The 13,552-nt window shown below is 37.0% G+C and overlaps 1 protein-coding gene across 15 annotated transcripts in view; it reads left to right on the top strand.

Annotated features, from left to right (window-relative positions):
- LOC105355772 (uncharacterized) overlaps nt 1-13,552 on the top strand; it is a 155,137-nt gene that overhangs the window by 49,401 nt on the left and 92,184 nt on the right. For 10 of the 15 annotated variants that reach the window (XM_078932437.1, XM_078932436.1, XM_078932432.1 and 7 more), the window contains 3 exons: nt 6,007-6,170; nt 6,332-6,650; nt 8,458-8,570. In XM_078932437.1, the coding sequence (XP_078788563.1) occupies nt 6,155-6,170; nt 6,332-6,650; nt 8,458-8,506 (384 nt within the window). In that variant the 5' untranslated portion in view covers nt 6,007-6,154 and the 3' untranslated portion in view covers nt 8,507-8,570. Of the gene's footprint in view, nt 1-6,006; nt 6,171-6,331; nt 6,651-8,457; nt 8,571-13,552 lie in introns of those variants that run through there. The other 5 variants (XM_078932442.1, XM_078932440.1, XM_078932443.1 and 2 more) reach the window with 4 other exon arrangements.

The following is a 13,552-nucleotide window of genomic DNA, read 5'->3' as shown; positions in this document are numbered from 1 at the left end:
TGATAATATTACCATAGTACCAGGGGAAATTTGCCTAGTGAAATGTTCAGTTCTCTGACAACCCACTCAGTTTCGTGTGGAAAAAAAAAAAGATCTTTTTAACCTTTCAGAAACAACAAATGTGTGCTTGAAAAAAGCCAGTAAAAAAAAAAAGTAAAGCCGTGGTGCCTAAAACCAACAGATTGTTGATTTTCCAATATTAAACACAATTTCAATTAAAGATGCTGCTGCAAAGAGTTAAAAATTTCAGTGGACCACCCAGTCATCTGGAATCACACTTTGACTCATGGGGTGCTTTAACTTTTTTTTTTCTTCAGGTAAATGTTTGCATCTGCGTTTTAAATGACGCACGTCTGCTTGGTCTCTTCTCTCTGCTTCATGACTGAGATCTGGAGTTTCACAATGAGACGCAGAATATTTCAGAGATCTATTTTATTTTATTTCATTGACTGGTGACACAGCTAAGATCCTGAGTTTCACTGAAGTCGTAGTTCTGAAGTACTGATTTGATTCAACATTGTGTTGCTAATACTTCAGATAAGAACATGGACGGGGAGTTATGCAACTTTTTTTGTGTACATTTTTTGCTCTTTGTGAATGTTCTGGTAATATCATTTTTGTGCTTTTAATAAAATTCTGCTTTAGTTAAATAATGTTTTTCAGCATCATCTAACATTCATACATAATTTATTATAAGCTTAACCAGATGGAGTGATTAGTTCCATCCGCACTAACTTAAACAAAGGTTTTGGAAAGTGTTGCACACAACATTAATATTAAGACATTGAACGTCAACGCACTGAACCGTTATTCTGCGTGACCTTAATTGAGACAATAAATAAATAAAAAACATGTTGATGGTTTCAGAAAGGCTCTGCTCTGCAAGTCCGTGGGAGGCATCACTTTGTTGCCACCAGCAACACTTAATTTCTTTTATGTGTCTCTGTGTGCTTTTGCACGACAGCAAGATTTTTTCTCTCTAATCAATGTACATATTTAGGATCTGAGGTTGAGCGTGGCTGTCTAGTCTCGTTTGTGTGCACAGTCAGTGTCTAAAAAGTGTTTACAGCATTTTTTTGCGCATCTAGGATTGTTTATTTCAGTCTTTTATGAGAAATTTTTTTCTTTGACCTTTTTTGGGTTAATTTGGGAGTTTTTATATGTCCGCTTCTGTGGCAATCTTTAGACTGCACCTGGATGCATTCACACAGAAGCATAAATGGCCATTTTAACTCTTGCTGTACAATATTGTCCCCAAAGACAACTTTTCTATGTATTTAAAATGATCTAATCCGACCAGTTGCTTGCTTAAGGTTTGCATTTCTTTATGCCACTTTCAATCATTTTACATTTTTTATTAAATTAGACCGCTAAACATGTTTTTGTTTTGTCATAATGTGTGTATTATTGTGATAATAGTAAAATGATAATGTCAGGCTGATATTATACTACAATTGTTTGATTGTGTGTTTCAAATGACATCTTCCAGCAATTTAGCTTGTTGCGTTTGTTAATATCTATAGTCCTGAGTTGTTTATATAGAAATAAATGCAGTTTAATTGTACTATTATTGTTGATTGTGCTATAGTCTGAGTGAATGTGCTGTTTATATTCCATACACAGTTTAATAAGTGTTTTTCTATTGTTGACATCCAGAACCATGCAGGGCTCTGCAACAGTACGTTTGCAGCAGTGTGGGTGTCAACTGTGAGTGCATGCTCTTGGCAGTATGTGTTTACTGCTTTTAATTCAAGTGTTTCTGAGTTTTACAGCAACTGTCGTTTCTTTGCATTTAATTTCCATCAATCTGTGTGAATCAAGAAATATTTCAAAAAGGTTTGAGTGTGATAAGAACCAATTACTCCGAGCACACCTCTGAAAGTTAAAACCTTTGTCTTATAAAAAACTCCAACTTGGAGAAAAGATTACAAAACATGCAGATATGATGAGGACTTTTGTTCCTATGGCTTGTTTTTTTTTACCTTGTGAAATCATACATTTATTATTAAATCTGTGTGAGCATCCATGCTGCATGCTATGCACTAAAAATCTCGCTTGAGTGTTTGCACTGGAGTGCGCATATGTATTTATTTACATGGAGGTGGATGTGTGCAAGTGTTTGTTCCCTCTTCTTGTTGCTCATCATTGGTCCCGCCTGACATTTACACATTCAAATCAGAAACTGTTTATCCGAAGTTTGAAGCACATGACAAGATTTCATGCTTTGTTTAAGATAATCACCAGCGTCACATCATGCAAAGACGCAGGCTCTCACTGTGAGGCCCATTAAGTGCAGATGTTAAGGAAGAGTTTAACTGTTAAACATGCCGCATGTCACTGTTTTCAGAATCTAAGTTGAACATTTTTTAATTATTAATCACTTTTTTTAATGTGTTTTTGTTTTGTTTGAGGTGAATTTCAGCTCACTTGACCCACAGCTATAGATAATAACAAATGGTGATAAAGTTTGTAGCATGTTTTGCTCAAATGTGTACTGACGAGCAACTTCCACCTTGTTCAAAAAAGGTCAAGGAGTGTAAACAGCATGAAGTCCCAGAGAACTCTAAATAAAGAGAAGAAATTTATATTGTGAGTAAAAGACAAGGGGGTTACATAACCCTTCTGGTAGAATACAAGCATTTCATGTTGTGCTGAAAGCTCTTTGAGCTTTTATGAATCTTTCCTTTCTTTTATTACTTCAAACATGTTTTCTTCGCAGAATAATGGTGACTGTGTAAAAGAAGGAATTTAAATGTCTATGTCATAAAACAAATTGTGTCCTCGTGTCATCTTCCTCAGATGAATGTGTTTTTAAAAGAGCTTCAACCTCTGAAACTGAAATTGAAATATCATACACACATATGCATGTATTCATGTCTGGAATACATCTTCAGAATATCCTATTCTCGGTTGAGTAGTTTCAAGTTGTGACTCTGGAATTGGGCTCTGTTATCTGGCGATTGCAATAAAGCAGTATATTTTGGGGACTTTTCCACATCTTATTACCTTGAGCTCAGCTGACCCAGTGCTGCAGAACTTTTTCTGCACATTACAAAGTGAAACAATTTTTTTAACCCTCTCACCGCCACTCATGTACACACACCTACACACATACTCTTTCACAGTGGGTTTAACGGTTTTTAAGTAAAACATGCTAAACCTCTACCATATCCTGCCTGACATGAGGTACCTGTAAAAACCACAATGCCTACACATTAAGCTGTTTTTCAATATTCATATTTCAATGAGAGTTCAACCACCTCCACTTATATCAACAGCCCTTCTATCATATTGGAATATTATACTATTCTTAATGCTTCAGGCATTTTAAAATATTATTATTTTCTATGCCAGCGCATTAAAATAAAACGTACAAAGATGTGACGTGTTACGTCTTAATGAAACATGTTTTTGTGATTTTTTTGTTTTTATAATTCAAAAGCCCAAAATACAATATTACCAAACTTTGTCACCCAGATGAAAACTGCAGCTGTATTTTGCCACATGCTCGGCGTTCAGCAAATTACCGATACTCTCATTTCTCTGTATTCTCAGTAATGAGCCTTTGCTGTATACCTGCATGTTTTGCTGCAGGTCACCTAAGCTGTATCGCAGATTCGCAAACCTGTTCCAACCTTTCCTACTGCAGTGATCAACACAAAACCTCACCAACATTTATCTTACAAGAAAACATGAGTGGGCTGCTCAGGCAGTCAATCCAACAGCATCTGTTGCGCCCTTAGAGCTTTCAGATGCCTATCATCATGTTTGAAAGAACAGAGGAGTAAGGTGACCTTGTCATAGACCACCATGTCACAGTTAGGAGGACCTAAAGCTGAAGTGAAAAATTGTGTAAGCATTCAGTTTTTATGTCTTTAATAATTAGTGCCTTTCATTGAGTCTTGAAGATTTGTTCAGTATTTAAGATGGATTTTTTTTTTGCCACCTATTTTGATTTAACTGAATATAATTTTAAAGTTAAGTGGGAAACCTGTTCAAGGTTGGCATCTTATCTACAGCCAGATAGTCGACTAACAAAAGCATTTTATAGATTGGAGGTATTGCGTGTCTTTGCATTGATTTGGGTTGCCACCATTTCTCATGTCACCTTTTCAGCTTAGTCATTTTTTGCTATAGAGTTGCCATTGTCTACTGCTGTAGACATAAGCAGTGAACTGCACACAGACCTCAGTTACATCTGAATGTGAACAGCAGGTTTGACACTGAGAACTGAAACATATTGATTCTGGATTTTCCCTGTGCTCTGCTGCCTCCGCCACTCACTGATATTAAACATCTCACTTCCTTTTTGAGGCCACTTTGTTTACCAGCCAACCTGCTATTTTTGCAGGAGGCCTTTTCTTCGCTCTAAGACAGCATTTACCGTTAAAGGATGTCTCCTGCTCAGCACGTGCAACTCTGGAACAACACACACATGATGTTGTTGTTACCTTGATGTTCATATATACAGTATCACAGTACACCAACTGTTCAACACATGTGAAGGTTAACTTAGGTGCAAAATGCAATTCTCATAAAAACGAAAAGGGTTAAAATTCTAACATCTATAAAAAATTCTAAAAATCTATAAGTTAAAGCTGAGTTAAAGGAAAAATTAGTGAGAAATGATTCCAGTCTACAGTAAAGTAGATTGTTGTGCAAGAAAACACTCAGATACTGTAATGTTTTATTTAATGATTAATCAGCTAAAATGTGGAAACTGTGTTCATTGGTATTTGTAGCTTGACAACCATCTTTATCAGCAATACCTAAAAGTAATTTTTATGACATATGATCATTATGACATTCGTCCTCTGTTTGCTTCTATTTCTTTCATAGTGTCCAGCAACAGGATTTTAGACAGATTGTTTTTACAGTTTGCAAGCTGATTGGCTGTGACGACCCCTGAAAGGATATGCCAAAAGGTGTACAAACAGTAAACCTGATAGTCAAACCTGCTTGGGTAAAATTTGGGTAAAGTCTTTCTTTTCGAGGCATTACACATGTTGTTTTTGCATAAAGGAAATCAGGTTTTACTCCTATTCCAAGGTATGGAATATGACTGAATGGACATCAAAACAAACAAACAACAAAAAACATCTTGTCTTAATGGTTAGATTTTCTTGACATTGTTTAAAAATATTCATATGAATACAAGTCTGGAAAAGTTGGAATTCTTTCAGATTTGGATGTTTTAAAACTGATTCACATTTTTCCAAAGTCAGAGCTCTGTCTCCCCCTCTGGTCATTGGCAGGAACAATCTCCATAGTTCTAAACACACTAAATCTCCCAGCAATCCCAGCACACAGTTTCTGGATGCCACACACCTGCCTTTCATTTGCAATCACTCACAGTATACTTAAGCAGTGTACTGAGACTCACTTAGTGCAAAGGATTGTTTGTGCCACTCTGCCTGCCTTACCGAGTGTTTTATCTGGATCTGATCTTATGATTTCCTGACCCTGTTTTGTCTCTGACTGTGTTTGCCTGCCGATGCCCTGAATCTCGCTTGGATCCTGACTATCCCAGTCTCTTCTCTGATGCTCCCATGCTCGCTTCTGGCCTCTCTCTGCCTGACCCTGATTAAGCTTTGTGGACTTTTAGCTAAGCTAATAAACCTGCTGTAATTAGAACCAGCCATGCTCTGGTTGTGAGGATTGCTACCCTTTCACTCTTATGCTGCAGTCACACATCAGTTACGTGAGATTTTAAACCATCCAGCGGATGGCAAAGTACCTGGGGAACAGTTATACAAGCAGGGCGGCAGACTGCAGCAGCCACTGTGATTCTGGACTCTGGCGGCACTCACACATTCTGCTCGCTGGTGACGGCTTTTCAAGAGGGACTCACCCCAGAGCTGCAGTGGGAATTGGCGTGCCACAACAAGGGATTTTCCTTTGGGCAACTCATCGCCCTCACCATTAAGCTCGATAACCTGCTGAGGACCCGGCAGACTCATAACCCATCCTTAACGAACGTCATGACTGTCTCACCGTTTCTCCCAGGACCCTCTGGTTCCAACCACAAGCCGATGTAACTCAGCTCCACCCAGCTGTCTCCAAGGGAGAGAGCAAGCCATTTCAGGGAGAACCTTTGCCTCTACTACGCCCAGCCAGGTCACGTCCGCAACACTTGTCCCAATCGCCACCCACGATGCTCTGCAAAATCAGTGAGTGAACCCGTTCTCCCCTTTGCTCTGCTGATTTCCCTATGCTTTAAAAACACATAGTGGAAACACAGGCTATGATTGTCTCTGGGGCGGTGGGGAATTTAATTGACCTTGCTTTTGCTCAGTCTCATGGTGTCCCTTTGCTCACCAACGACGCCCAGGTGGCTGTCACTACCCTAAATGGAAGGCCCCAGGAAGGTCTGAAAACTACTCCGTCAAGCACGATTGCAGCTACCACCCTTACAGAGATCAGCGCGACAGAGAAGTTGAAGGGGTTGCTGGTTCAATACGAGGATTTGCGGGAGGCCTTCAACAACCAACGTGCCTCACGACTGTGCCGTCGACCTCCTGCCCGGAGCAATGCCCACACAAGGACGAGTGTTCCCGCTTTCCCAGCCTGAGTCAGAAACCATGCAGGCCTACATCCAAGAAGAGTTGGCAAAGGGCTTTGTCCGACCTTCTACATCCCCAGCTGAGGCTGTAAATTTTTTCATTAATAATAGGATTTTAAATGTTCTTTTTAGAATTAAAACAAAACACAATATTTTTTCTTGGCAATTATAAATTAATTTTAATGCAGTTCAATACTTAAGTATGAGCTAAAGTCATCTTAATGCGCTATAAAAGAATAGAAAATAATGAAAATTATTTTTTTTAAATTCACCAATCTGAGATGAAATAAGCATCATTTCACTGTTTTATTTTTATTTTTGTACAAAATCGTCCAAAGCCTTTTGCTCAAATTAGCATCATTTCAACTTAAGGAAATATTATTGCAGAACCTGTGGGCATAATCATGTATTCCAGTAAAGGGCGTTGTTGGGTCTCCAGTGGCAACAACGAATTTAGTCAGAAATGAAGACTGGAAAGAGAAATATCACCCCAGTCTAAAGAGATCGGTTAATCTCAAGGATAGAAATCCTGACAATTCCTAAATTATTTATGTTATCCTTTACCTTACAGGATCTCAATAATCCATATTAATATGAATTTGCATTGGACTGCATGGTGACATAGTGGTTAGTGCTTTCACCTCACAGCGAGAAGCAACTGGTTCAAATCTTGGCTGCTATTGGAGTTTGCATGTTCTCCCCCATGCATGCATGGGTTTTTCTATTGGCATTCTAGGTTCCTCCCACAGTCCAAAAACATGTTTCAGGTGTGTGTGAGTGATTGTGTGTCCCGTGACAGACTGGCAACCTGTCCAGGGTGTTCCCTGCCTTTGCCCAACAGTAGGCAAAAAAAGGCTTCGGTGATCCCGAAAGAGATATACAGGGTTAAGAAAAATAGATGGATGGACTGTTCAGTATTTGTGTTTTAGTAAGTGCAAATCTTAACTAAAGGTTGCTCTTTTTGATCACCACATTTGTTTGATTTTTCCTAATTTTCTGTGCGTATCCTCTTAAGGTGTTGTAAGTACTTTGGGTGAAGTAATATCATAAAGATTTAAAGGCTGGAGTTGGCTTTTCAATCAAGCTCTGCAAGTAGTAAACACCAGATTTTCTACCTTTGTTTGACTTTTTTTAACTTAAAACATTCCCAGGATCATGCCATGGCAGGTCCTGTTTTATTCAATTTTGAAGTCATTTAGTATCTTTGAGTGGTTAACATTTGAGAGTCAGTTGATTTCAATGATAAAAGCAACGATGAGACACAGAACAGGGAGAAACGCTCTGCTTCTTGCTGTTCCTCAGTTCAGATCCCAGCCGTGCACATGTAGAATTCACGCCACTATATCTGTCTGGTAACTGTTTTTTCTCCACAAAAGCGTGGCATGGTTGTGCGTGTAAAACCGGTATGTGTGTATGTTTCTCTTTACGATTCATACGAAGACCTTTATGAGTCAGCTGAAAAGAGTGTGATATCACACGACAATGCACAGATGATATTGGTGACTTAAAAAACATATCTGACTTGGCTTCGAAGTCTCTTAGATTTAAAATTAAATTAAACACAACGAAATATTAATCAAAAACATTTTTGTATCACTCAAAATTTAATATTTTGCCAAACTGGATTTGAAAGCATGTCCCTAAAATATAAAATGATGTTACGTGATTCCTAGAGAAGATAATTAAGCAACGAGTAGCGATAGGAATCATTGATAGGATTTCATAATGCCTGACACAAAAGATTAGATATTACATTTGACAGCTGTTTTCAGTTAAACTATGTCTGATGTTGTATTCTGGGAGTTTTATGCTTGTTTTGGAGAATGTCTCCAGAACTCCATTATATGTTAGATGGATTGTTAAAGTGGGGATTATTTTTTCCTTTTCTTCTGCAGGGTCAAAACACAGACAGGATGGAAAGACATCTTCACCACAGGACTATAAGGCTGGCTTTCACCAGAGTCACCCGGCTTGAGGGAAACCACCTCAGCAAAGCTTAGGCTATTTGGTAGGAGTTGTTTACTTATTTTAAACTTACTGTAACCACAACTTGATCTAACTATTGATTTCAAATGCATCTCTCTCTGATCCCTAACTATCCCTACTAGTTTGGTTGGTCCAGCAATCAAAAACCTGATGGAGAATTTTTTATTCATCAAAACAGTTAGAGCTTTTTTTGTGTGATTTTCAGATTAACCTGGCATTTCCTTATCTCGTGGTTGATCTTCACTAACGAAATTGGATTTCTTTTCCAAAACAGTTTCTTTATTTTATTGCTTTATCTGACGATGAAGATGAAATGACAATGAAGGTTGATTTAAGTCTTAACCAGAAATTCTATGTTTTTTTGTCGTTTCCTAGCTGAATAATAAAATCAATCCATTAACAGATAGTTTATTATAGAGCTTTGAGCAAAATAAGAAACCGTATAAACTTCCTTTTACCCGGCTATACAGGAATATAACATTTAGATGTGTTTCTCAGGTGCTTATCTAAATCCTTTTAGCAAACTGCTCTTAAGGTTTTACAAAAACTGTTATTTGCTTATTTCTATCCTTAACCTACTTTAGAATCACTGAAGCAAAAATGTCACAAACGCATTGAAGTAGTTTGAAATCAGCCTTGCAAACAGAATATTTGTTACTCTCTCAGTGCCGGCTGTTTACACGTCAGTTGATTCTGTCTTTGTTTGACAAATAGCGGCTGCACCGGCTCAGAGTAATTAGCCGGAGTGGAGTTCAAACATTCATCAAAGTGCAAAACATCAATACACCAAATGTCATTGCGTCAGAGTAAAATGCTTCCATCGCCACCAGAAGGCTCAGATCTTACTCTTTGGGAATAAATGCCTTTTTATGAGGCACACCATATGTTTTCTTTAGTTCAATATTGGAACCAAAACACACATATTATGAAAAATGTATACACATATTATTCGTCTTTTCTTTTGAAATATGCAGCTATAACAGTCGTATTTGATTTCTAAATCTATGTTGAAAGCTGAAGTCAGTTTGAGAGGCTGTACTCATGCTGCCTGACAACAGCAACAACTCCTAAAGAGGAAATGCAACAAGCCACTAAGAACATCGAGTCTACAGTGGGCTTAACTGCAGGACAAAGGTCCATGATAACAGCACTCATATCAACTTTTGGACCAGTATGGAATCTTGACATTGCTGAAAAATCAGTCAACAGACGTGTAATTTAAGTACAATTATGTAGACTGAGAGGTGACAGACTAAATCTATACTCTGTATTGAACCTTCGACAGCATTGATGTAAACAAATGAGGGAGAAAATTGATCATCTGCTGGAGGAGAAAGAATATAGTTAAACATTTAATTAAAAACTGAACTACTCAGCACAAATGTAGTTACATTATTAAATGTTAACAGATCTTACTCCTTATAAAAAATAAGCATCATTATTCCTTCAAATATTGTGCCCTTACCTCAACAATCTGATCTGTTTTGTAAGAACTTTTTAAAAATATTAACAAGTGGACACTGACATTTTTGTGGTTGAAGCTCTAATGTCACAGTGAATATAAATGCAGCACATGCCTTGCCTCTTAGAACTCAGAGGTCTATAGATTTAAGTAAATCTTAAAAGAGTGGGGTTCCTAAAAGGAGGCAAGTCGGTGACCTGGAAACAGCTGAACAATGCCACAAGTTACATTTGCTTTTTTGAAAAAGTGGGTATTTAGATATTATATTACAGCAGAATGCAAATGATCCTTTTGATATACAACCACTAATGTCGAGATTCAGCAAACAGTCCAAAGTCATCAAAAGGCCTAGCAGGAGATTGAGATTTGACTCAAAAAACCCACAACATTTAAGCCGAATTTCATTTCAAGCCCTCAGCTCAACCCCTACCCTGCTGCTACATTAGCAAATAAGAGAAGGACACCAAAGAAACAGGTGAAGAGTTTGGTAAGATGCATTACATGGTGAAATTGTCTTTTATCAAAGTCAAAGTCAGGTTTATTTGTCAGTTTCTTCACATGTGCTTGACATACAAAGGAATCGAAATTACATTTCTCACTGTCCCGTGCGTGGACATAAACAACAGTAAAGTGCAGATGCACTACAAAGAAACAGGCCCATAGCCTATTCCCTATAAGTCTTATTATGTTAACTGAATGTGAGTTCAGTTGTGCCAAACTGCTATGCGAAACTGCTATAGTGACAGATGTCTTGGAGAAAAACATCACACAATATATCAAGATTGAATGCATCAATGAACAGAAATTTTATAAAACTTCCTTCAAACTATAGAAGTATGCTTGATGAAAAAATTTAGCAATTTTTTTTTACCTTTTTAAGCTGGCCTGGCCTTTTATACTTAGACTTCTTGACATCAGTTTTTCTCAAGAAGAAAATTTAAGAAGTGGAGTTAAAATCATTTTGAGTTTGGGGAAGAGAAAATGTTGCAAAGTCATACTTAAAAACACTTGGTATTTAAAATTTTTGGTTTATGTAAAAAAAATATAAATTCATAGCACAAACAACTGTATAGGCTATGTAATGCAATTTGCAAAGCTTCCTTTAAATATCGGTAATGTTTATTCCAGGTCAGCCAGGAGTCTTTTTGTACAAAGAATGATGACATATGAAAGTATTTATTTATGCACTCCATTCTGTCCAAAAGTTGTTTGGAATCATCATAGATTAGCTCCGTGGCCTTTTTTTGTGTGAAAATGGACCTAAGATGTTAGACTTTTTATTTAGCATCAGCGATTGGTTCTCTGTGTAAGCTGTTTGTGTTCATGTTACAAGTAAATTGAGTGAGAACTAAGTTTTTAGGTGGAAGGCTTATTTAGATTGTACCAGAAATGTAGTGATCTTTCATAGCTGTCCACACGAAGCAAACCATCCAAGGAGGTTCATGTTTAGGCCAAACATTTCTCAGGTGAATCGTCCCCACCCTTTAACACAACACAAACACATGCAATGCTTTACTCACACTGAAACAACCTTCACTACCATTTGCCACCATCAAGCTTTACACACTTCTCATACTTTTTTGTTCAAAAACTATACAATTATCTTTTGGACAATTCTTTTTTTTTTTTTTTTAAATCCATCTATCTGGTTTCCAACACTAAAATAAACACGTTTCCCCATAATGTGAAACTTTTCTTACTGGACACAAAATTGCAGATGTTAATTTGAGATGTTTTTCTTTGAAATATTGAATATGTTCTTAAACTTAATTTGACAGTTGTGTATTTGTTTGGGCATGCATGGTTAGATCACAATTATTGTTAAATTTCTCAACTCTGTGATTTTGGTTTTTGCCACAAAGCTGTTATTGCCAGACCTTTTGGCTCAACGTAGTTAAGTCTGTCTTTTGGAAAATTGGAAAGAGAAGTTGATCAGATAGTTGCCTTATAAAGCAACTATCTCAGTTAGTATCAGAGTTTTTGTTTGTTCAAGGGATCATAAAGAGCAAACTGGATGGAGAAAACACCTGACTTGGTTCAAGTTTAGATATTTGGAATTTCCTGAACAAATGATCAAATTAGGTAATTGTACTCTAAAATATATGGTAAGCAAAGTGAATTTTCTGTTGTATTACTAAAACTTTAAAAGTATTGTAATGTAAAAATGTCCAAACACAATAAATATCTTTAAGAGACGTGTTCTAGGATTCTAACCTTGTGAAGAGACATTAGTGTGGGATGTCAGCGTGCCGACCACACTGGCACAAAACAATGACCAAAAAGTGTAAGCAAGTGTAAAAACAAAGCATGAGAGTTAATTTTATCCATTATTTAACAAAGCGAGAGATTGGTTTTTAACATAACTCTTAACATGCTTCTGGTGAATTTGGTTTCCTGAATTTTACAAAAAGATTTTTCTTAAGTTTGAATTTTTTTTATCAAATTAACCACACTCAAGGCCATGTTAGTCTCTTTTGAGTAAAAATGCTCATACATAGTTATGTGACCCCAAAAGGCATTAAGCGGGTTAAGAAAATGGATGGATAATTATATGAGGGTACATTGTTGAGTGATAACTACTGAGACAGACTGTTAAGTGTATTTTGTAACTGCAGCTTGTTCACCACGCAAAAGTCTTTTTTTATAGAGGCTATGAAAGCTTTGAACCCTTAAATGTCATGTTTGGTTTCTGTGTGGTGTTGTGGGTGGCTTATTTTCATTTGATCCTAAAACATTATTGCTTGGTTCAAATGTTTATTTGCTTTTTCTGCATGATGAGTTTAAAATAGTTATATTTTTTTTTTGTACGTTAACCTCCTCATAAAAAGTAATTAATGCAAAATGTGCTAATATAATAAAAACATCTACTTATTATTTAATTGGATTTGTAACCATAGCTCCGCATTATTTTACTGCCCTTCATTAAGGATGATGAACTAAAGCTGATGCTTTAATGACTGTTATACTGCTATGAATCCACACAATTGAAGGACACAACAAATCTCGTCTAAAGAAAACAAGCATTGCCAAGATCAACACTTTTGTGCCACACTGTATTTTTTTTAAACCTGACCTTTGATCCCCTGCTCATGCATACAGCTGCTGGTGAGTACTCAAAGCTGTTTAATGCTGATGCAGGTTTTCCTCTTTATCAAAAGTGGCATGAAGACATGCATCTTCCCATTCATCAAACTGTCTCCTTTCCTTTCACCACTAATGAACTGACAGATTGTCTTAGAAAAATCCCTCAATCCCTAACCAGTGTGCAAAATTAACAGAAAAGATGTCAGATAATGTTTTGACATCCAGAACTGACGGAGACCCTCATTCGGGACAATACTTTGAAGACTTCGTGCTCATATTGGCACAATCGATGCTGGTTTGTTCCAGAAATCTGCCAGAAAAAATGTTATTCAATAAATGTTGCTGTTCACTCATTATAGTATTTTGTTTAAAATCAAAATAAGTCATTAACTTTTTAGATTACAAAGAACATATGACCTCAAAGTAACTCCTAGTTATATCCAGATGAAACAGGACCC

The sequence above is a fragment of the Oryzias latipes genome, chromosome 15 (genome assembly GCF_053564925.1).
Source record: "Oryzias latipes strain Hd-rR chromosome 15, Olatipes_Hd-rR_3.1".
Lineage (NCBI taxonomy): Eukaryota > Metazoa > Chordata > Actinopteri > Beloniformes > Adrianichthyidae > Oryzias > Oryzias latipes.
Note: the sequence above shows the minus strand (reverse complement) of the source record. Positions and strands in the feature narration are given on the sequence as shown.